Source organism: Nipponia nippon, unplaced genomic scaffold (genome assembly GCF_047370975.1).
Source record: "Nipponia nippon isolate SJK-2023a ecotype South Korea unplaced genomic scaffold, ASM4737097v1 scaffold_19, whole genome shotgun sequence".
In the NCBI taxonomy this organism is placed as follows: Eukaryota; Metazoa; Chordata; class Aves; order Pelecaniformes; family Threskiornithidae; genus Nipponia; species Nipponia nippon.
Window position 1 is genome coordinate 8,933,998 of NW_028262335.1, and position 23,928 is coordinate 8,957,925.

Here is a 23,928-nt window from a genome sequence, read left to right on the forward strand (position 1 = left end):
TGCGCTGGCTATTTTAAGAAGGCGCAGAAGCGAGTGCCTCACGTGTCGCCTGGCCCAGCGGCGGGCAGGGAGCAGGCAGGGCTCTCCGGAGAGCAGCGGGGATGCGGCTCGGATGCCCAGACTCTGGCCAAGCATCTCCCTCCCCCTGAGGTTTGCACTCCAAGCAGCTCAAACCAGCCCTGAACCCATGTTATGGCCTGTATAGAAAAGCTTTGTGTGCATGCTTGCTTTGGTACTGTTGAAAGCTTCGACTCCCCTTTGATATCTCTCTTTCTGGTTTAAAAATATACCGGGAGCTTCTGGCTGGTGACCTCTCACCGCAGGGCAGAGGCCAGAAGCTCCAGAAGAGGCTCGGGGCCAGAGGAAAGCTGATGGCAAGGGCATGGGGCCTTCCAGTACTGCAGTTCGCTTGCCTTACTAACGTATATAGCGGTATAAGAGATGCTTGTAGCCCAATAAACACAGGCCCAGTTCCCTGTTGACTTCTAGCCCCTTCCTCAAGCTCGGCCTGCGCTGCGGGCCCCAGAGCTCCCCGGACGCGGTCCTGCCCCCCAGCCCAGGATGGGCCCCCCCCGCGATCCCCGCCCCGGCTCCACGCATTTGGCACAAATGGGGAAATAATATTTTTTTAAGTGGGGATGAGTGAAGAGGATTTGTTTCAGATACAAGATAGCTCTCATTAACGTTTGCTCGTTTGGGTTTATTTAAGCCTTAATTGATTGTCTTCTACTTAACTGCGTTCCAGTATCTCTCAGGCTCCAGAACAGACTCTTACGAGACTGACAATTGCACGCTCTTCCCTTCTTCTCTCTGAAGATCTTTCATGTTAGTTAGCTGGGTTTAATGGATGATAAAGTCACTGGGCTTGCAATAAAGCCGAGCTTTCTCTTTCAAGTCACTACGCGCACAGCCTCCAGAAAGGCTGCGTCCAGGTGAGCGTTGTGCTTTGATATCTGTTTTTGCTGAAGCTGTTGTAATTTGCAGCTATGAACATCATGCGTAAAATCATGGGTTTGCATGTAATGAACATCCCTGGGTCTTGCGGCTCCCTCCCTCCAGGCTGCGGAGGGACGAGAACTCCGCCTGGGCTGAGCTGTGCTCCAGTTTGTAACTGGGCTCATTACGGGGAGATGGAGAGGGGACTGCCGCCGACCTTGCAGTGTCACCGAATGCACGCTGCCGGGCCTGCAAGTGGGGATTTCATCGGTGGCTCCGAGGGAACCGTGCCCAGACTGCCCCAGCAGCTCGGAAGCATACTTGGGAAAAAACAAAAATCAGCCTGGCCATTATTTAGGACACTTTTGTAGCCCTGGTCCTGCTTGGGCTCGGCTAGGAGAGGTCTGTCTCCCCGGCAGCTGCAATCGCCCAGGATAAGCTGTTCTTCAGGCCGACCCCCGAGATTTCACCCTTCCCAAAACAGGCTCCTTCCGACCGGGAATGCAACTCCAGATAACGTGGGGATTTGGATGCTGAACTACAGCACTTCTAGTGGCAGCCGGAGCTGATCCACTGGGAGCACACGTAGGGAGCAGGGACTTGCCAGGCATCATGGGGCCAACGCTGACCTTTTGTCGGGCTGCCTTGCTTAAAGGAGGCTCCTTCTGTTTCTAGACTAAGGTTATACGGAGGCAGAACAGAACCGTGGTGACTCAGAAAGGAGCAGAGGGAGACTTGTTTCTACTTAAGCCTTGCTTTCTGCTGTGACTGTTTGGAACAAAGCGAGCTGTGGCTGTGAAGTGCCCCATCCTGGCCGGCCCTGGGCAGAGCCGAGGCGCGTCGGAGGTTTGGGCCTGCGAGGGGGCCGCCCAGGCAGTTCTGGCTGCAACCCGCCGTCCTGTGTCTCACTCGTAGCCAGGAGCAGCTTCGAAGAATCTGTCCCCAAATTCATACAAAAACTTCTTTTATTGCAGCAACTGAACAGAAACCACCCAAAGCAGCTCATCTTTTCAAGTCAGACGCTTTTCTTTCAATACGCTAGCTATAGGAATAATTTAGCTTCTTACTGGCAGCGCCCCTGGAAAGAGAGAAAACATATCAGGCTCTGATGAAACACCTCTTAAAATAACCAAAGCCTTTCCCAACACGTTCGCTTGTCCTCTTTGTGCTCCATTGTCTTTAAACGAGCACAGAGGAAAAAAGGCACGAACTTTCAGCTGAAGGAAATTCGGTGGCGGCGGCGGCTGCTGCAAATCCGCTTCGGGAGCCTGAGGAGGAGGCGGCTGGGGGGGAGCCGCCGCTCGCCGCCGAAGATCAGCGCTCGCACTTGCTCGGCATTTTCCCTGCAGAACAGATGTGCGGGATCAGGAGTGGAAACTCCTTTCTCTCTGTGGCCGGGAGCGGGACGCCAGCGGGCACGGCTCGCCCGGCTGCCGCAGCCCCCGGCGCCCCGCGGAGCCCCCGCTGCGCCCCGGGGCGCGGATTCAACACGCGTCCCCTCCGCCGGTGCCCTTTAGGCCACTGCCTCGGGCGCGGGGCACCGGCTCCGCGGGGCGGGAACCAGGCGGGGACGCGCGGCCCCGAGCCGCTGCCCCGCCAGGCCCGGGCCGGGGCAGGAGCACGCCGCTCGGGCGGAGCCCGCGGTTCGCCCTCCCCGGGAGCCGCCGGCCAGGTGTAATTCGCGGGACCGAAGGAGAAGGAGCGGTTCGGTGCCTCGCTGCGCGGGCGAGGGGAAGTTGCCGGCCAAGCGCGGCGGGAACGGCCGGCTCCCGGCGGGTCCGAGCGGGGCTGCGCCGGCGGGACCCTCCCGCCGCCTCCCGGGGGGCTCCAGCGCCCGGAGCCGCGCACGGCCCCGGCCCCGGCCCCGGCCCCGGCCCCGGCTCCGGCTCCGGCTCCGGCGGCGGGTCCGCCCCCGCCCCGCCGCGGCCGCGGAGCGGAGGGGCCGCGCTCCGCCCCCGCCTCCTCCCCGCGCAACTTCCCCGAGCCGCGGCCCCCCGCCCCCGCCCCGCGGGTGCGCGCACAGACGCGGGCGCGCCGAGCCGAGCGGCACCGCACCGAGCCCAGCCGCACCGCGCCGCGCCGCGCCCGCAGGGGCCCGGCCGCCCCGCGCCTCCCCCGCCGCGCATGGGGCGCGCAGCCTCCGCGGGCGCGCAGCTGCCCCGCCGGCGCTGAGGGGCCAGGGCAGCCGGAGCGCCGACCCCCGCCGCCCCCGGGCATGCCCGCCCCGCTGGGCGCCGCCTGCCCCGCCGCTGAGCGCCGCCGCGGGCGCGGGGCGGCGCGCCCGGATGGAGAGCTGAGGCGGTGAGCCCCGCCGGGCCGGGCCGGGAGACGAGACGATGTGGATGCGACGGCTCCCGGGAAGCAGGTAGGGCCGGGGCGCGGCGGCCCCGCGGAGCCCCGCGGAGCGAGCGCCGGCTGCGCTTCTCGCCGCCGCCCGCCCGGCTGCGCTCGGGGAGCGGCTGGCGGAGTTGAAGGATGAAGTTACGGACGCGGGGTGCGGGGTGGAGAGCGAGGCGGTGCGGCCCGGCGGCGCTCGGGGGGGCGCGGCCGGTCCCGCTCCCGGTCCCGGGGAGGCAGGGCAGCCTCCCTCCCTCTGCCCCGGGGCGGCCCGCGGGCGGCGGCCCCTCGTCCGCCGTTCCCCGCGGGCTCCGGGAAGGGCCCCCTCGCCGCCCCCTCGGGGGAAGGGGCCGGGGCGCGGGCGGCGGGCGGCTGCGTTCGGGAGATGAATCGGGAATTGCAAAGCCGAGGCGACGGAGGCAAAGTGTTATGTAACCCGTTTTCATTACCGCTGCGAAGTCATCTGAGCCGAAAGCTCGTTCTTTCCCTGGCGCCGGCTCTGGAGAACGCCCGTTGCCCGGCCCCTGCCCGCGCTCTGCCGGCGGCCCCCGAGCCGCAGGAGTTACCTGGCTTTCTGTGCTTCGAGCCTGTCTCGGTGGAATACATTTAAAGCAGCGGCGTGTTAAACAAGTACGATCGTAAGGAGAACTGCGCTGCGGTGTGCTTCGTGCTCTCTTCCTCTCCCCCCCCTCCCAGCCTGGTTTTGCATTTAAAAAGCGCTGGTTTTGAGCCGGGGAGTGGCTGGTGCGGGGCAGGGGTCGCAGCTCTGCCGCCTGCCCCCAGCCTCCCCTCCGCGGAGCCTTCCCCGGCTGCGCGGGGGGTCTCGCTGCTGCGGAGAGGGCTCCCGGGGCGAGGGGTCCTGAGCAGGCAGCCCCGCTCCCGCAGCTCGCACCGGGCCCTGCGGCCGCTCCCCGGGGAGCGGGACGGGGCGCCCCGGACGGCTGCGGGGTGAGCGGATGGATGCGGCCCCGCCGCCAGCCCTACCCCGCACAGCAACTAGGGGAGTCCGTCAGCCCGCTCCGCGCCCCGCGCCCCTGCGCGCCGGCAGAACATGGCTGCTGCTTTGGGGGCGCGGGAGGGGAGGCGGGCAGGGCCCCCCGCACGCCGCGGGCAGGCCGCGGGAGATGCGAAAGGCCTTTGTCCGTCGCCCTTCGGAGTCGCCGGAGGCTTTGTCCCTCTGCCTGAGCTCTGGCTGGAGTCCTGGGGGGTGGAACTTGAACTGGGGTCCTGTCTGCGCCGCGGAGCTGGGGGAGGCCCTCGGCTTTTCTTTCACACCCGCGTGTGCCATGCACCGTGTTCCAGAGGCACGTGGCAAGCGGGCTCCTGATGCCCCCCGGCCTCGTCCCCTGCCCCCAGCCGACGCACCCTGACGGCCCGGGCGCGCGAGCACCTTCACGCTGCTGCCGGAGACGTCCGTCCGTCCATCCGTCTGCCGAGGGAGCGCTGCTGCGTGGTGGGAAGGACAGAGTCTCTGGGGAGTCTGCGGTGATGTAGTGATCTTAGGAATTGCTCCTAGGGAAAGCACCCGAGGTGTTTTTCAGGGTGCCTTGCGTTTGGATTTGTTCTGTGGCAGATGAAAAGCCCAGTGGAGCTGGAGGGCTGTTTCCCGAGGCTGGAGCCAGCAGAAGACTGTAATCTTGGAAACAGAGGACGCCCTCTGCTTCTTTATTTTTGTGAAGAGTTCAGCAATGGAAACGGGAGCCTTCCGGTCGCTTCTCTCCTCGATTTGCCTTGCCCGTTTCTTTGCTGTGTATCCTGGATCCTCAGCGCCAGGCTGTCCTCTGTGCCACCTCGTCAGCTTCCAGTCCCTCCGTGTTTTATTTTTAATAAGAGATAACTTTCCTGCTAACCTTGCCTGCTTCTCTCTAACTCTAATTGCTTCTGGCTTCATTTCTGACATTTCCCATGTCATTTCCCCTCATTTTCTTGAAGACTGCTAGAAATATAGCTCCAAGAGAAGCAGTAGACCTTTCCAGCGCCCGTTTCACCCCGCGCAGTCTCTGCCTGGAGCTGCTGCCTGCCGCGGGGACGCGGTACCTTATTGCTCCTTTAAAGTCGGATTCCTTTCGCCCCGCGGCAGCAGCAGCTGCGTGACCTTGCAGGCGAGCCTGCTCCGAAGCTGAGGAGGGCAAGACCTGCAAACCCCCATCACTCAGAACTCTTCTGCCCTTGCTTTTGTGAAGGGGAGCTTGCTGCTCCCCCAGTTCTGAGCGCTGCGAGGAGCTGGGCCGGGTGTGCAGCGTTACCCCGCAAAGCCCCTGCGCGGTCCCGGGGATGCTCCAGATCCCCTCTGCCCTTGGCGGCACGGCGGGCGCGGGCGCTGCAGGGCGAAGGTCTGTTATTTGGGGGACGGCAGCTACTCCTGAGCGTGCACCGACATACGTGTGCATGCGTGCGGCTGCGTCAGTGCCGGCGCCTGCCTGTAAGGGCACGACAGCTTTCTGCAGCGTGCCATCTGCCTGGCTTCTCGCTGTGGCTGAGGACTTCCCTTCCATAGCTACAAATACAGTATTTTAAACAATATGCCACGATTTTACAGCGTTTAGCTCCAGAGTGATTTGCAGTATGAGTAAAAATACTGTTCGCGATTTCTTCCCAATTGTATAAAACAACTCATTAAAAGCATACATCCCTGCGCATTGGCACTGAGGAAACTTTATGGGCCTTGTAGTTACTGCCAAAGCAAACATTTTTCCATGAATTTCACTCATCAAGTTCGCGCTGTCAAATGTAGATTCAGCCGCTCGTCGAAGATGCAAGCCTTGCAGTCTGGAAAGTAATGAGAGCAGTAAGCAGTGGGAGTTAATGGCCTCCACTGAGGAGTCCTTACTCATCCCGCATCCACGCAGGGGCTGAGCTGGCTGCTCCCCGGTGAATTGATTGCCACAGAAATTCATCTAGTGTCACCGGCTATGATACTTAACAGCCACAATAATGCTTGAATAAACTGCGCTTTTATGCAGCGGTTTGTACCTCCTAACTGGCAGCAATTTCACAGATGAGGCAAAGGGAGAGGCGCTGGTCTTCAGCAGCCTCTTCCCCAGAGCATGAATAATTGTTGTAATAACGCCAGAGCCGTCGCCGCCGCGTTGCCTTTGTGGCATCTCCGGCGGGGTGACGGATGGGAGCTGCCGCTCGCTCTGGATGCTTCGGGGGCCGCCGCACGTCACCCGCCGTCCTGCCTGCCTTTGGCACACGGGCCGCAGGGCGTGCGAGCTGCCGGCCCGGCTGCTCCGGGCGCTGGAGCGCCGCAGCTTGGTTTGCTTTACCTAACAGTCGTCTGCTGAAAACAAGGAGTCGCTGATTTTCCCTCAAAACGCAGCCTGCGCACGGGACCAGAGCGAGGTAGAGACCAGCTCTCCAGGTGGCCCGATAACCTCGTTTCTACCTTTCCTCACCCAAGTCTGCTCCACGAGGTCTCCCAGCATGGCTTATTTATGTTCGTATCTATACGTATGTCTGCAGGGTGGCAGCGAGCGCCGTGAGCGGCTTCGCACAGCAGCTCCGTAGGGTGTGAATAATCCATATGACTTCCGACAGGTCTGAGGTTCATTATGGAAATGTATGCATGCTTAAGCCTTTAAATATAGCTAATAGGAGAAGGACTGGGAGGAAAGATTATGGGAATCAATATGCTGAGCCAGAGGAGCGGGAGCTGGGGCTGCTCCGCTCCGGGCTGCGGTATCCGTTATCCTCGTTCAGGGCTGGTGAGGAGGGAGTGGGAGGCAGCAATCCGGGCCCAACACAGTTTGGGTTGGAGACCAAAACTCTTCCAGCAGGGTAACTCCTGGAAGCCAAGAGCGTGGGGTGGGATCAGCGGGGAGGATGGGGCGGCCTCGTCGGCGCCTTCGCCCCCTCGTTGAAAACAAAGGGGTTTTCCTCCCTTCGTTCCTTCCCCCGCTGCATGGCACTGCTGGGAGGGGGCTCCCGGCCAAGCCCGGCGCCCGCCGCCGCTGTTCTGGGGGAGGCCCTCGAAGCTGCCGCTTGGCCCTTCTTCCCCTTGAGTACACGGTTTTCATCTGAGTCAATTTTTTCACTGGAATAATGTAAAACTCTGGACCTGAATGGCCTCCTTAAAAATGGAATTTGAGTTGATATGAATATTTCCTGTGGCTCTTCTTACCGGGACCTGCACCTACAGACTTTGATAGCTTACATAATTTCCTGTGATGGAGATGTACTTCATCTAATTTCACTTTGAAATGCATTGATTAAATCAGAACTGCTGGGAGATTTAAACTGAGTCTCTGTGGCCTGAACTTAACTGTGGGAGGTTTACCTGCCTTCATCCTTCAACATTAATTTGGTTTTATGAGGATTCCTTGTGAAATGAGGTTTTGTCTGCCGCTGAATTGCTACTGCTTTCTGGGTTTATCGGTTCCTTTCTTTGGCCTCAGCGAGTCGAAGCTGTGCTAAAGCCGCCTTTCAGCGCGGAGTTGGGTGCCTTTGCGTGGAGTTGCGTCGGGGGACGCAGCAGGGGCCGGCGGGCGTTTCTGGTCCGGCTTCGTCTCTCGCCGGTGCTTCCTGCGCGCGTTGCCCAAGCTGGAGGCGCAGCGCCCGCGCTGCTCGTGGTCCGGGCGGCAGGGCTGGGCGATGCTGCGGCGCAGCTCTCGCCCGGGGCCGGGGCTGCTGGGTGCAATGCTCCTGGGGCAAGATGGAGACCTGCAGCGGTAACCCCATGTGCAGGAGGATGTGTCCTCTCGTCAGTGCCAAGTGATTCAGCCTTTCTGGTACCAAGCAACAGCGATAAAAGGACAAGAAATCGGCTTGGCTGGCGATGGATGAGCAGTTGCATGGAAATAAGCAGGGACGGCGTCAGCGAGCACCGAGCACCGGGGGCAGGAGGCCCAAGCACCCACTGGGGACTTGCCTGAGGTCCTGCCCGGCAGAGCAGCGGGTTGTGCATCCCCGGCAAGGCCTCTGAGCCTGTGTCCAGTTTTCTGTCCAAGACAACTGACTGCCTTCGGGCCAGCGCCCCACTGAAACTGGGTGGCAGAGACTTCCCCAGCCCTGTGCCAGCCCTGCACCCTCCACCTTCATTGGCTGTCCTGGAGAAATTAGATGGATTTAAAAAAAAAAAAGGAAAAAAAAATGAAGCTTGTCATTCATAAAGTGTTCATTTTCAACTCTGCTCTGCAAAATGTCTCATTGTGACTTGGAAATGATGTGTGGGCAGGAGGTATACCTTAATATGCCATCATTTTTGTTTAAATTTGCTCTGAAGGTCTTTCTCAGCAGCTCTGTTTTGCTGGGAGCGTTGTTGCATCCCCAGCGGCGCTGTGTCCGTTCTGCCGGTGGCTGCTGGCGCGTCCCGACAAGCGATGCTGCCGGTGCGCTCCAGCGGCACCCAGCGCTGCACGGTGCTGTGGGGAGCCAAAGCCGATCCCTGGCGCCGCGTTTCACGGGAAGCCCTGGCTGGAGCGGGTAACGAAAGCAGCTCGCCGGTTCCTAATGAAGAAGATGGCTGGCAGCGAGGCGAGGCAGAGCCTCAGCTGCAAATCTGCTCTTAGCCCCGGGCCAGGCTGGCCGTGGGATGAGGCTTGGCTCTTCCAAAGTGGCGAGGAGGGAGCGGCGAAGCCTTCCTCTGCCTGGCTGGGGTGTGAGCGCTGCAAACTCCGCTGGCTTCCAAACAAAGGCTGAGTAAAAGCCACTTCAAGAACAGCACGTAGTCGGGGAGTGGTGACATGCTTCCTGCAAGGGAAATAGAAGTCTGGACCCTTGAGGTGGAAAAACTGGAGCTTGCCGGAGCGCGGGTGCCCTAACAGGAGAAGTGAGGGGATGGGGACGGGGACGTGCTGCTGCGGGGACCCGTGGCGAGTGGGTTGGCCGTGTGCCTTGGGACACTGGCAGAGGACACACACCGTGCGAGGGACTACACTGTTCCGTGCGGGAAGGCGGTTTTGGGGAGTTTAGCTACGACCTCGCAGGGATCGGTCACTCCCATCCAGACGGGGCTCTGGCCGTGCCTCCCTTTCTGCAGCATCCTGGGATGTTCAGGAGAATCTGCTTGTGATACGCGCTCCAGCCGTGGTTTATGGCCCTATAAATAGGAAATGTGGCTGCGTAATGCTGGCTTAGTAACTGCGTAAAGCTTTTCTGGCTCGGTGTGGGAGGGCTGAGGGCTCGTTGCTCAGCAGACAGCGTTTGAGGCTCCGTTAAGAGCAAGCGGCGCTGATTGATGTTGCCACTTGACTGCGTGTCATTCAGGTTAAAGACGTGGCAAGGTCGGGGGGGAGCCCGGGCTCCCCCCCCGGGATTTACCTGCCTGGCGAGCTGAGCCGGCCGCACGCGCGGCTTCCTCGGGGATGCGTTCCTCTAATTGCCGGAGTCCCGTGCGTGACCCCGGCCCTGCGCCCGCTGCTTGCGATAGCATCTCCGCCTCCGTCTGCAGGACTCGAGTAATGAAGCATCAGTTAATTGACATGGATTAGGACATCCACTTAAGTACCCACCGAAACGTGGGTGATTAATGCCGGGCGCCGAGGCCATGTGGCTGCGCTTCCCGCCGGGAGCGTGGCCGGGCTCTGCCTCTCCCCGGCAGAAGCCGACGCTCGGCTGGGCCCACAGCAGCTGGGCCTTACACAGGCAAAGCGTTGCCATTTCAGATGCTGGCAAGCCCTATTTTAGAAAGAGCTCCCTAGAAGAATAAACCCATTTTCTACAAGTAGTTGCCTTTCATGGGTTTTCTTATTAAGTTTTCTTTGGGAAGGATGAGGATGAGTTACCCATCTTCTTGTTTCTTGGCTTTGTAAGAGGCTCTCTGCTCCTTTAGTGTCCTCAGATGTGAAATATTCGGGACTTACTCTGGGTTCCCGTCAAAGTGACATATTCTCTGGCAAAATCAATTTTGCTAATTTTGATGGATGAGGATGGAAACGTTTCTTACGGGCAGTTCCCTGGGGATGTTCTGCTCAGGCATCCGGTGGGAGGGGATACGATTCCACGTTCTTCCCTTCATCCTTCCGGAGTCCGGACCTGCGCGGTGCGAGGATGCGGGCACGTGGACCCGGCGTGGGGGGGCGTTTGCAAGAAGCCGAGATACGGTGGGAGATGCAATAAACTGCAGAGGTTTGTGAAAAGCAGCGAGGGGTGTGGGAGGTCTCCTGTCGCCACCGCGCTGCCTGGCAGGGGCCTCCATCTCCCCTTTGGAGATAACGCTCTGAAAAGTTTAATCGCTCCCGCAAAGGGGATTTTTTTTTTTTTAATGAGATGCAAAGCACAGCGATATCTGACTCACTGGCAATTAGGCTCCGGAGGGTGTGTGCCCACAAACAGCACAGTGTTTTCTAGGCGCTCAGAGCGCCTCTGGTGACTCATGTTCACCTTGATCCGGCAGGATTTCGCTCCCGCGGCTGCCGGAGCGGGAGAGCCTGCGAGCTGCCCGGATGCTGTACGTGTGGTGAGGTGGCCGTGGCAGGGAGAACTGCTCTTCTCCGTGGAAAAGAAATTGTTCGGTGCCAAAAGGGGATTTAAACCTCTGTACGAAAGGATCAAGAGTCTTTGCCCCGGATTTCATTCTCGCTGCCTTCGCTTTCTATTTTGGTTTGGCTTTTTCTCCATCTTTTTGGGCCGTTCGCTTTTCTCCATGAAGCGTGTCGGGCTGTGAGCCTTCTCCAGCCTTGGGACGTCCCTGCTGCGGGGCTGTCCAGAGCCCCCGCGCCTGGCTTGGGAGCGGGACCGCGGCAGCCGGGAGCTCCCCGGCACCGTGCCGGAGCCTCGGCCGGGCAGCGCGATGCCCTGTGCTGGGCTCCCCTCCCTCGCGCCCCAGCTCTCATGCCTTGGCTTTCTCCAAGCTTTCCTACTGATGTTTCACACCTTCAAAGAGTGCTCTGCTGCTTCTGTTTTTTTTTTTTTTATTGTATTTCTTGCTCCATAAAAGCCATCTGTCTATCTGTCTGCTTTTAGAGGCTTTATTTCTCTCATCTTCTCCATTTCTGTAAGAGTTACTAGATCTTTTGAAATTCTTTACGCTGCCCCTGTGTTCGTTCCTGTGGATGGGCGCTGAGGTTTTAGGGCAGGCTGTGCATCCCTGGGCTGCCCGGGACTTCCCAGGAGAAAGCCAGCTTTGGATCTTGGTTACTCTGGTGTGGATCGAGAGCAGCTCTTCTAGGAGACCACAGTGCTGGAGTTAAGACCCGAGTCGGTCGGATTTCCCAGGAGACCGTGCGGCCCCGTGCCGACATCCGTCCCTCGCTGCGGGAAGGGGATGGCTGCGCCCCGTGCCGGTCATCCCGGCGTTTCCAGCAGGGTCAGTGCTTGTCTTCGCTGCTGGGAAAGTGGAGCTCTTTGGGAGACCATCGTTAAAAATCCCATTGGAAGATACTTTCTCCTCGGGTGTTTTGCGCAGCAGTATTTCCCGTTGATGTGGATATCTCAGCAGGCAGAGCGGTGGACTCCGATGTGCGGCTCCCGCAAAGCTGTATTGTGTTACAACAATGCAATGGGCCTATTTTGATTATTTTGTTTTAAAGCTCATTAAGCTGCTACTTCATACCTACTGAGCTAACTTATTTTTTTAGATCAAAGCGTTCCCCGCGTACGTTGTAATGACATGCTTGAGCACGTTAATTTAGAAAGTAAGATAAGCACTCAGTTTATTTACCAGTGAAGCGGTGGTGTTAAAGGGCGGAGTAAGCAGTAGCTTGTACCATCGTCTTCCTCCCTGTAGGTCCCCGCAGAGCCGGAGGGCTGGGCTGAAATAGTCGCTGTCTCTTGAAATCACCACGCCTTCGTGGAGATGGGCTTCAGAGGAGGAAAACCCCTCGTAAGGCTCCTGCTCCAGCCTGGGAGCAGGCAGGATTCTCGCAGTCCTGGCGTTCGTCCGCTCAGCTCCTGGTGGGGAGAGCCCCTCTCCTGCCGTCCCGTCCCGCAGCGCTCGGGCTTTGCATCCTGCTCTTACACCCCGCCGCGGTAGTTTGGTCGGCGAAGGAGGCCTGATCGTCCTGCAGAAACCTGGCTTTGGCCACAAATTAATGATAGACCGGTTGGATCTGTGGCAAAGGAAGAAACTTCATGAGCAAAGCAGGGAAACGAGCAACTCCTTCGTTTCTGGCTATAGGGGAAGGCGCCTTCCTCCATGAGCCCATGGCCACATCAGGGAGCTACTAAACCGAACCGCTGTCCTTATTTATTCTGTACAGCATTAGGGATGATTGCTAAGCTCCTGAATTTAGTGCTCTCATACATGTGTCGCAGTCCCTTCCCTTCAGCAGCACTGGCTTTTAAATATATTTGGTAAAAGGGGGAGGCGCTCCCCGCTCTGGCGGTGGCAATGGGAGAGGGCAGCACGGTCCCGCGCGCCCGGGGACCTCCTGGGTAGCTGTTAGCAAGCAAAGACCAGGAACCGATGCTGTGGGGCAAGCCTTGCCACGTCTCCCTGCCCTGCATCCTTCAAACCGGCCGTGTGGCGGCTCCCCGTGAGTCTTCAGGTAGTGTCCCCTTCCGAAAGGCTTCTCTTGCTTTTTCAGCCCCTCTCCTGCTTATTTTCATCGCAGCACTGACCAGAAGTACCTTCTGCTCCCCATCTTGCCGTGCTGGTGTCTTGCTCTCACTCCGATGGAGCGGCGATGCAGCCCCACGGTACCGGCTCCATCTTCAATCCAATTAACGTGAGATGTGCTGCTGTGAAGGCATGCTTCGGTTCCTACCAGGGCTGGGTCTGCTACACAGGAACACACGGGGAGGTTTCGATAGAAGCTAAAATAAGGGGGAAACCCCCTAATTTCCTTACGTTTATGGGATTATTGTAATATCACCAAGAATGGAGCTCCAGGCTGTGACTCTTCAACAAGATTTTTAGTGGATTTGGAAATCTAAGAGAAACTTCCCAGCAAGTTGTGTCTGAACTGAAGCTCTTGCTACTGCCCAATCCCCGGCGCTGGTGCAAAATTCCGGGGAGACGAGTGAAATGAGTCGGCGACAGGTGCGGGTTTGGGCTGGAAAGCCAGCGCGTACAAACCCCCTTTATCCGGCGGGACAAAAGCCGAGTGTTAGTTCCGATGGTTTGATGAAATGCCCCACTGTCGGGCCCTGCCGCGCTAAATGCACGCAGTGTTTGCCGGCTGGGTCGGCCGGGCGCTGGCAGCGTGCAGAGTGGCGGCGGGGGAAGCGGTGGCTGCACCGTGGCTGCTGGGGGGATGCTCCAACGGTACCCCGGGCTGCAGGGGCTGAGCCTGCCGCTGAGCCATCCTGCCCTGGCAAGTGCTCAGGGCGCTTTGTTGCCCGGCCGGGGCGGGAGGCGGTGTGACCACCGTCCCCTGCCCACAGCACGCGGGCAGGCAGCTCGGGGCGGCTTGCCCAGGCCCTGCCCGCGACGTCTGGCAGATGAAGCGGCAGCCCGCTGGGTCTCGCTGGGGGAGCTAGGCCACGCACGGAGCTCCTTCTGCCGGAGCAGCAGCGCGTGAATCACCGAGCTCCAGTTTTGCACAGAAATTTGCTGAAGCCGTTTGTCTGAAGGCACATGCCGACTTCTGGGCTTCCTGCCCCCGGCGCTTTTCAAATCCTATCTGAAATAATCCTGCAAGACCAGGGAGAACACTACAGCAGATGTTGCGTCCGTTTTAGAGCAAGTCAAACTAGGCTGGCAAGCTTGGACGACGTTCACCAGCTCGCTGTGTTAGCTGAGCTTGCGCTCATCCTCAGGCCGGCTGCGGGCACTGAGCACCCCTTAGTCCTGTTGGCGTCCACTGAAATGTTTAAAAATGGGAAATGGACTTAAAACCCAGGGTTGAAGTTTAGCTCAGCTCCGGCAGCGACCAGGCGCGTGGCCGCCGTGGAGCAAACCTGCTTTTGCCTTTGCAGCAATGCCACGTGCGCCTGTTTTCTCCATTTTCTCCTTTTCCCTCTTTCCTGCGTTGCTCTGCAAGACTGCGCCGCTTCTCACGGCGGGGGCGCGGGACGCGCTGTGGGGTCCCGCATGGGCCCCGGGCTGCTGCGCTTGGGGCTTTGCCCTTTCTCTGCCTCCTGCGAAGGACGGGACCCGAAGGAGAGAGCAGCCGGGGCCGCGGCACTGCTGCGCCAGATCTGCTCTCTGACAGCCTTGGCAGGGTTTGCGCCTACCGCATCAGCATATTGGCGGTACCGCTGGGTATTAATTACGCCTCCCGCACTCGCGGCTATTCAAATGTTAAAATTGTTTATTTGCAGCTGGGCGAGCTCAAGACAGAGGCAGAAAAGCCACGCGTGAGCGGCTCCCCTCCGCCGCAGCCGCCCTCCTGCTCCCCTCTCCTCCCTGGGATGCGGCTCCCCAAGCGCAGGCAGGGACAGATCCGGCCGCCTCTGTCTTGGCATTTCTGTCCTGGGGGGGATGTGCTGCTCCCCAGCCCCAGCTGGCCTCTTTCCGCCCCGTTTTCCCGGGGCAACGGGCGCCGTCTGCCTGGCCACGAAAGCGTGGTGGTGAGGATTCAGCCTATTTCACCCTCTGCTGATTTCCCTCCATGATAAATCCCGTCCCCTCCGCCCCGGGAAGTGGCGTCAGTTTAATTACTTGTGGGGAGAAGGGGGAGAGCAGAGGAACTGAGGACTTGTTTTAAATATCACTTTTATTAGTAGGTAATCCTGAAGCTCAGTTCTGTAATATAGATAGGTAGTGATGTGGCACATTTAATTCACCTAGGTGCTACTGTGTGTCGGTGCCTTAATTCCCAGTCCTGGCTTTAAAGAGCTTGGCAGCCATATTTTCTCAAAATTTATAATCATCTTGGAAGAAGTTGTGGCTGCAGACGGTGCAGTGAGTAGTAAGTTCCCAGTTCCCGTTGGGTCTGGGTTCAGAGCGCCTTGTCCCAGAGCAAAACACCTCTTGGGGAGAGAGGTGCTTGGGTCGGTGGTGCCCACGGTCCTGCGCCTCCGCTGCCGGTGCCCGGGGGAGCCGGGCAGGATGCGGTGGGTGCTGTGCTGGGCACCCTGCTGGGGTGGTCCACGGGGTCTCCTGCTGGTCCTGTGGCATAACTCACCACGTGCCTCTTGGCACCTGCCCGTGCCGCCCTCGCACGGGAAAGCGCTGCTTCCTTCCTCCCAGCCCCGGCAAGGGTCCTGTGCCGGCCGGAGTGAAACGGTGATGCTGTATTTCCATGGCGATGGCTGGTAGTGTCACAAGGAAGGACAGTCGCTGCGCTGCAGGGATCGTCACACACAAAAGCAGGGCTGGAGAAGAGAGCAGCTGCGGCAGGCGCCGGGTCTGCAGTCCCCACCTCAGCGAGGACACGCGATTGTGGGCCAAGTATCTGCCACCGCCGCAACGTTCCCCTCTGCCTCTTGCTCCAGCATGAAAGTCACCCGCCGAGGTGCAGCAGCCTCATTTGTGCTCCAGCCAGCGAGTCCCTGCAAACGCTCTCACGACGTGTCATGCTCCGAATGCCTTTGTAGGACACACAGCCATGCTGCCAAGGATGCTTTTCCTAGAGTGTGGCACCCGCTTTCCTGCTGCGTCCTGCCTGGGATGAGCGAACGTCACCCCGTCCCTCCGGCCGCCGCTCCTGCTCGCACCCCAGGGGTTCACCAGGATGTTTTTGTCTCTGTCTCGCTCGGTGTTGGAGGTCTGAAATGCGCGGAGTTTGTAAATCATCCCAACAAGGACATAACCTTGATTCCCTGTGCAATACCGATAGATTACCTAACAGGAGGCATGAAACGGAAGAATGGCTCCATTTGTATAATTCTGCATTAAAAATCAGCCTATTCTGCATTTAATGCTGCCTGTGAAGTGTCTCCGCAGTCAGGGGAGAAAGGGGCCGGTGCTGGAGAGCAAACAAGCACCTTATGAAAGGGACGCAAATAGGCCGCTCTCGCCGGCGCTGCCCTGCCATTCACACTCGAGTGAGCCTTTGGAGGCTTCGGGGAAATGGGTTGTGCGCAAACAGTTCGCAAGCTGCTGACGGTTTGTGTTTTGCAGTTTGTCAGAGCCACTCGGTGCCCATGATCCCAGTTAATTGCATGGACAGATTACCAAACTCGGGGATTTCTGGGCACGCAGCAGATGCCTGATTTTGCAGCCGCTGGATTAACCCGTGTCCTGCCCGCAGCATCGGGCTCGCTGGCGGTGCCACCGTCCTTCAGGGGTCCCTGGGACCGGGGCAGAGGCGTTTCCCTCCCGCTCCGTGCACCCCCTCTTGTGCATTGGCCGTGCTGGGTGTTCTGGCTTTCCCTCCTGCATGCGTGCAGGCGGCAGCGGCCGATTTCCAAGGCAGCATCCCGGAGCAGCACTGGGCTTCGCAGCCTTCAGAGCTGCATGAATTAAAACCCCAGGCATTGCAGCGAGGTGGCAGCTTCTCTGGAAGCTCTGGCTCTGGCTGGGGCATGGCGGAGTGGGTGTGAGAAGTAGCCTGGCACAAGGGTGAGGTGGCAGTGAGCCAAGGACCGGCACTGGGGTGCCGCCAGCCCTGGGCTCGGGGGGGTCTCACTCCCATCGTGCTCCCACAGCTGCCTCTGCCCTGGGGGTGCTCATGCCGACTGCCTCTGTGGATAGAAATGCAAAATAACGTGTGTGGAGGGTGACAGAAGAGGGGTTGTGCTCCATTTGTCCTAACTGCTCTCATCTTTGGTCTGTGCATTGTTTTTCCGATGGATTTCTGTCCAACTTCCATACTGTACCGCTCCGCCAGTGCACGCAGCTCCGTCGTCTCAAAACCACTGAGCAACCCTCAGTGCTCCCGATTGATTTGGAAACATTGCGTAGTTGATGCAAGCAGCACTCCGTGCCTGCGTAGCCCATGCACGTGCTTCAGAGCCACAGCGGCGTTGCAGGAGCCGTGGCTGCGAAGCGGCAGCCCTGGGCGATGGGCCCGGCTGATGCCCGAGGGGCAGCGGATTTGGGTTTGCGGCCAGGATGTGCGTCGAGGGGCGCCAGGGGCTGCTTTTCCCAGGCCACTGCTTCACCTGTTTATAAGGTAGTCCCAGGATGGAGATTATCTTGCCTCTTCAGCTCTGCAGCAATCCCCGACCACTAATTACCAAAGCATTTCTCTTGCTTGTGCATGCTCCTCAAAACGCCTGGGGGCTTCTGGCTGTACGTGAAGCTTCATCGGGGTGGGAGGGATTCGGTTGTCCCAGTTTTCCTGGTGGAGAAGGAGCTGAAGGCGCATGGGGCTGGTGGCAAGAGCTGCGTTGCTGCCGCCCGTGGGGGCGGTGAGGCCGGAGGAGCCGGGCAGCGTCACCGCGCCAGCACCTGGACACGAAGGTGCCCTGGCAGCCTCTTCCCGACCAGCGAAGCTCGCGTCCTCTGGCCTCCTTGAAATTAATCTCTCTCTTAAGCACCAACTTTCCTCCTCTTCAAAGCAAACAGCTGCATCTGAAAGGATTCAGGAAGGAATTTTCATACTGGGGAGATAGTGTGCCGCGTGCGGTGGGAAGGCTGCGACGGCTCCGTATGAAACACCTTCAGCCCCCGTAACTCCATCACCTTTAAAACAGAGATTGGCTCGGTTGGGCTCAGCAGAGCAACCCTGGAGTGCTTAACGTGCATGATCCCTGTAATTATCTGAGTAGTTTCCTTGAGATCTGCTCTTGTACTTCTCGCGAAGCGCAGGTAAATATTTGTAGCGGTTTCCCTTACTGTGTGAGGATCCGGCCGCCTCTCCATCCATTAAGCTGCGGGAGCGGATTTGTGGTTCGTGGGAGCAAAGGCTTCGGGTGAGGAGGGCAAAGAAGGGATTTCAGATTCTCGAATATCTCCACTGCTCGTTTCTTTTTTTAACCCAATTTCAGAGTTTTGTTGAATTTTTCCTTGACTTTGAGAAGTATTTTGGGAGAACGTTCCCCTTCACCTCCAAGATGGGAAAAGAAAGAACATGAAAATTGCCCGCACTCCCCGTCTCTCTTTGCAATGGAAGAAAAATTGTGTGTGTGTTTATGGGGGGAGTCATGAATAATCAAAATCCTGATTTCCAGAGGGTTCAGCGAGCAGCGTGATCGCAGCCCTGCCTGGGGCATCCCTCTAACTCACCACGTAACCCCAGCCGGGGCTCTGTCTGTGCCCCCGAACCGAGGCAGACGGGTGCTACGTGCGCGGCTGACCGATTTATCCCCTTCCCTAGGACAGGACCCCCTCTGCGTGCAGCTGGGGAGTTACCCCATGCACTGAGAGCAGCGAAGGTTCCTCTTGCCTCCGCTTCCCGACCGGTGGGATGCAGCTCGTGCAGTTGCAGGAGGGTTTGTGCCATTTGCTGTCTCAGCAAAGCACAGGTGTCGCCCCAGCCTCCGAGCAGCGGTGCGTTGCTGCCTGCGCCTCCCGAGAGGGGAGCGGGCGCTCTCCTGCCCGGTGTGGCGATGGGGAGGCAGAGGCACGGGGACTCCCCAGGGGTGGTGTGTCGGGAGCGGCGGGCTTTCGTGGGACAGCCCGGGGTTTTTTGGGGCAAACAGAAGGTGGCAGGACCTCCAGGCTGGACGTGTCGCCACTCCCTGGGCTGCCCTTGGGACACGTCTCTCTCGCTGCCAGCTTTGGCAGGGTGCTTGAGTGGGGCTGGGGGAGCAGGAGGGGTGGCAGGGGAGGGAAGGGTGGTCCTGCGGTGGAGCTGGGGGTCCCTGGCCACCGCCGGCTCCGCCATGCGCTGCCACATCCCTGCCGCCACCGAGCACATCGCGCTGCGTTGCCTAGACAACGGCAACTCCTACACACTGCTATTTATTCTGAAGGACACTTGCTCTTATCTGTTGTTGCAAAGCCCTCAAAAGATTGCATGCCACGCAAAATTCCTCTGAGGTAACCGGACTCGCTGCTGCCGTCCCAAAAGTCGTCTCCTGGGGCCATGCCAGCCAGCGGGGTGGCCGGGAGGATGCTCCTTGGGTGACAGGCCCTTGGCTGTTATCGCTTGAAGGGATGCAGGTGGGAGGGTGACCCACGCCGTCCTTGGGGCGGGACGGGGTGCTGCCGGGGGCTCTGCCTGCCTTGTGCTGCCCCGTATTGAGCCGTGGGTGTCCCCCACCGTGTCCCTCCCCTTCAGAGGCTCTGGCCTGGGGAGCGATGCCAGGAGCAAGGGACCCCGCTGCCTATGGGTGTCAGCTGGCGCTGCCTGGCCGTGCTTGGGCACAGCGTTTCTGGTGTGCTGGCACGAAGGCGGGGGTTGCACGTTGCATTTTGCTCACGTCTGCCCGATGCTGCAGGGGAGCAGGCAGTGATGCTCAGGCAGGTCCCGCGCAGGAGCAAACCCCCGTGAGCTCAGGGCTGCCATTGCCGCAGCTTGAGAATGTCACGAGCAAGCAGGAGGAAATGGGAAGAGGGGAAAAATCTGTTTTTCCTGTGAGCTGCCAATCCCAAGTACTGAGGACTGGCATTGTGTCTTTCAGAAGCTTCCACACGGCAGCTGGGATTTAGCGAGCACCAAGTTTGGCCTGGGTGCATCTTCCCTCGCCTCATTCAGCGGCTGTTAATAAAAGCACCTCGGGCACCGCCTCTCGCGGAGGGCTGCTCGGGCAGGGAAGAGCTCTGGGCGTGTGCACGGGTGGTGCGAGAGGTGGTACCCGGGGTACTGAGCGTAGCGCCAGGGGGGTGCCCGGCACCTCTCCTTCCTTGCAGGGAGACGTTGCAGATGGCGTTAGGGAGTCAGGCAGAGGCTGAAATCGAGCCTGATGTGCTGCTGGAGTGAATATGAGTGTTGCGAAGGTGAATCTGTGTTTAATGCTCTCGCTGGAAGCCTGAGCTCCTGGCTCCTCGCCGGTGGAGACGGGCTGTTGCCTGTGGCACCACTGATGCACGGCACGCGGGGGATGCTCTTCGTGCTGCCCCCCGCAGCACTGCCACCGCTCCGCCGGCCTCTAAAAAAAACCCCACCAACAACATGTTTTGGGTGGTTCGGTTTTTTTGAAGCCTTGAAATCCTTCCTCCCCCAGCCTGAACTATTTTGGTTTATGTTGTCTGTTTCTGGCTCTTCCCTTTCTCCTTCTGCGCTCTTTCCCTGCGTCGCCTTATTCCTCCCCAAAATAAATGCTGTTACGCTTTGAAAAAATACCCAATTAGGAAAAAAAAAAAAGAGATCCTCTGAGCAGAAAAAGACTGCGCCTGAGAGTATCCAGGTCAGCTCCTTTAGCTTCATTTGCTCACGCATGGAGGGAGTGTACAAATGCTTCTGTCAACCAGATGCACATTTTGTAGTGCTACCAAGGACTTTACGGGGCGCAGCGCTGCGGAGGATTAGTCTATTTAGCCATATAAAGCTCTCATTAACTCCTGCTGAGTTTGACAAAAGTCTTTCTTGTGTAAAAGCTGAATAAAATGGAGTAAAGATTTTTGGGCTTTGGCCCAATGATTTTCTTTTTGAGGGGGGGAGAATACAACAACAAAAAAATCGTGTATCAGGCATTTTCTATACCATGAAACACCGTGCTTCACGTGGGGTAACGTCTTAGGGGAAGGTGCAGTGCTGCTGAGGAAGGGAGAAGGCTTTGATGTGACCTGACCTGATGGTGGCACGTTACATCAAAGCAAAATTTTAAATAACGAGCCTGCTGACAGTTCAGTGTGATTTCCAGCTATTTGGTGGAAGAGAGAGCAGTGAAAGGGGCTGCTCATCCTTCCCCGCTAGGTTAGGTGTTCGCTGCGGGAGCTCCCGGCGCGTCCCCGCAGTTGCATTCGGCGCTGGGTGCCGTGCTCCGCAGGAGGGGATGCTCCTGCTGCGGCGTGGGCGACCTCCTCGATAGGAGATGAGTTACACGTGCAAACGCAAAAGTAACGTAGTCTTCTGCTTCAGCTCATTGAGGGATTAATACCGCTGCCCTCTGCGGGCTCACTCCTCGTCCCTTGGCTTGGAAAGCTGGGGAGCAGGGGCCGGGCTCCCCAGTACCCCTGCGACCAGAGACACTGGAGCAAAGGCTCTCGCTGCTGGCGCTCCACTTGTGCCATCTGCTTAGATAGTTCGTCTAAAACGGCTGAGTTTGGGCAACGCAGACGCTGGCCGCTTCCTCAGGGCATTTCGCAGTAAAACCCGTCCTGGAGTCATTCACGGCGTTCACAGATCCGCTGAAAAGCAGCCGAGTCGCGCTTTCGGATGGGGGTCCTTGATCTGCCTTGTTCGTGGTGGTGGGTTTGGCGGTGGGAGGAGGGTGGGGAGGGGGTGCAGGGTGCCCTGCCATGCTGTTTCGGGGGGTGCTGGCTGGAGCACTGGGAGAGGACGATGGCATCGCTCTCCTGCGCTGCCGGGGGTGTTTCGGGTGGCCGGGCCTGGGGAGCCAAGGCGTGCCGTGCCGTGCTGTGCCGGGAGGGAGCACTGCGTTGCTCCCCGGCCTTTCTAACGCAATCACTGTCTGTTCACAGGTCAAGTTGCCCGCTTGGAAGCCATGCTTGGATTTTAATAGCCATGTTCCACCTAGCCATGGACCTCGCTAGCTGCCAGCCCCCAGCCAGCGGCGCCGGGGGGAGGCTCTCGCCGCGGCCGGCGCTCCGGCACAGACTGTCCCGCAGTTTGCCGTGGGGCACGGGGAGCGGGGAGGAGCTGCGGCGCCCCGGCCCCCCCTGGACCTGCACCCCCGCGCCCCCCCTGCAGAGACCCCGCTCCCGCCGGCCGCCCCCCGCCGCCCTGCTGCCTGCCGGCCACCCCCCACACCGGCCCCGCTCCCGGAGGGGCCGGCGGCACCTGCGCGGCCGCGGCTTCGCCTCGCAGGACGGGCGGCCCACGGCGCTGCGGGAGGTCATCGTCTGGGGCCCCACGGACAAGGAGGACTTCTTGGAGAGCAGCACGCTTCCCGGCGCCTTTGCCACCACCACCGCCACCACCACCGCCGCGACCACCACCACCACCACCACCACTGCTGCCACCGCTGCTGCCACGCCACCCCGTGCACTGCCCAGCACCCCGGCTCCCACGCCTGGCGGGGACGTGCCCCGCAGCAGCCCCGGCCGCACCAGCACTGCCGAGCCCGCTGCCGGCCACAGCAGCGGTGGCAAGGATGCTCGCCCGCCCCGCGGGCTGGGAGACAGCACAGGTAGGGTCTGCCGGGGGGCCGGGCGCGGCAGCGGCGGGTAAATTGGTAGGGCTGGGGGGTCCTGGGGCGGGGGGGTCACTGCGGCACGAGCTTCCCCGGCGGCAGCACCAGCCGGGACGGAGATAAGTGCGTGATGTTCAAGAAGAGCACTTGGGAGGCAAGCGACAGCTCTGATTCATCGCTTTTATCTGAGGTGTTTTCCAGCACCGTGCTGCGTTTTTCCCATTAGCGGTATCCATCCACAGCCAATCTCCCATAATTGTATTTAGTGCCACGCTCAGGCACGGCGATGCGTTCCCCCAGTGCTATCTGCTGCGTGGACATGGATGGGAAAGCGGCTTCCCATTTGTCTCAAATTATATTTGTTATTGCCAGTATTAAACTGTGGGATACCACTGTATAGTTTACAGAATTTATTCACTGTGCATCGACTGCTTTTAGCCCACAGTGATTTTCTAGTTGAATCGAAAAAGAATTTTATGGCCTAATCTTAATCCCAATTAATTTATCTAGCCTGCCCTGCTTGGCAGAAAGAGATGAGGCAACCATAATGTTGTTCCTGACTTAAAGGAGTTATTTATAGCGGTAAAAAAACTCCCAACCTACACACCTTTTAAAAAAACACTGGGATCCGCTGGATAAATTAGCGAGGGAGTATCGATAACGACTGCCGGTGCTCGCTGCGTGACACGCGTGATGAGGTCCTCAGCGTTATCTCCCCAGACCTGCCGTGCTTGGTGCCTCTGGCCTCGGCCGGCCCCGTAGGCTCGTTGCCGTCAGCCGGCCGCAGCAGCCCGTCCGCCTGCCCCGTTGGCAGCACGTGGGAAGATGCCCGCGCGTGTGCCATGGCTCAGTGGAGTCGGCCGCCTCGTTTAGGCGAGGACGAGCTGCCGGCAGATCAGCAGAGAGCCGCAGCCCCGAGCCTCCGTGGCCCCGCAGCCTCCCGGGGGGCCGGCGGCTTTAATCTGCCGGCTCTTAGCTCTCATTAGGGGCTTCTTCCAGGATCGGAGTTTTTTTGCTAATTAACTTCTTTTCGCTGAGTGGTGAATGTGATATACTCCTTCCCAGGGCTAAAGGACCTTTTTGATCTCAGCCCGTCCACCCTGAATTGAAAAGTGCCTGAGCTCTGGATCCGCTTTGCCTTCCGCTGCCGGGGCTGAGCACGCAGGAGGGCGGTGGGGAGCTCCGGTGGGGAGCGCCGAGCCCCTGCCGCGCCTGGGGCTGAGCGTTTCGGGAGCCCGCGGCCAACGCCGTCTCGAAGCAGCGGCTGTGCTGTCGCCGGCTTTGCTGGCGCCGCGCCTGTGCGAGGCCGTGCGCTTGTCGAGCCTGGCTCCTCGCGGTTACATAAGCTTTAGCGGCTGGAAGTGTTTGTTCTCTGCTGGGAAAAACATATGGCTACAAATTAGGATTAGGTAACTCGTCTGTACTTTTTACTTGCCTCAGCGAGCATTGAAAATCCCCGCCCTGCCGTCCTGTAAGGCACCGCACGTCGCGATAGGAGCCCGAGGTGGGTGGGCGGGCAGGGAGGGATGCTGCTCTCGCGGCTTGTGGTCCCTCAGCTTTCTCTGGCGGCAGCCCTGGGGGTCGGGGTGGTCCCGCTTGCAGCACCCAAGGGAGCTGGGGCCACGCCGGGAGCCAGCAGAGCCGCGCCAGGGCTCCCACAGCCGAGCGGACCCGCACTCCCGTCGGATCAGGTGCTGCTGTCGTGCTAGCAAAGGCGCCGCGTTCCCTGTGTCCCTCCTGCGC

General features: G+C 59.5%; 1 protein-coding gene across 3 annotated transcripts in view; it reads left to right on the forward strand.

Moving 5' to 3' along the window:
* The first annotated feature begins 3,163 nt into the window (after positions 1 to 3,163).
* The window catches only part of AJAP1 (adherens junctions associated protein 1), a 46,778-nt gene continuing 26,013 nt past the window's right edge, over positions 3,164 to 23,928 (forward strand). Inside the window, exons 1-2 of one of the 3 annotated variants that reach the window (XM_087755465.1) lie at positions 3,164 to 3,301; positions 21,515 to 22,182. In XM_087755465.1, the coding sequence (XP_087611591.1) occupies positions 3,273 to 3,301; positions 21,515 to 22,182 (697 nt within the window). In that variant the 5' untranslated portion in view covers positions 3,164 to 3,272. Of the gene's footprint in view, positions 3,302 to 10,651; positions 10,664 to 20,928; positions 21,281 to 21,514; positions 22,183 to 23,928 lie in introns of those variants that run through there. The other 2 variants (XM_087755466.1, XM_087755464.1) reach the window with 2 other exon arrangements.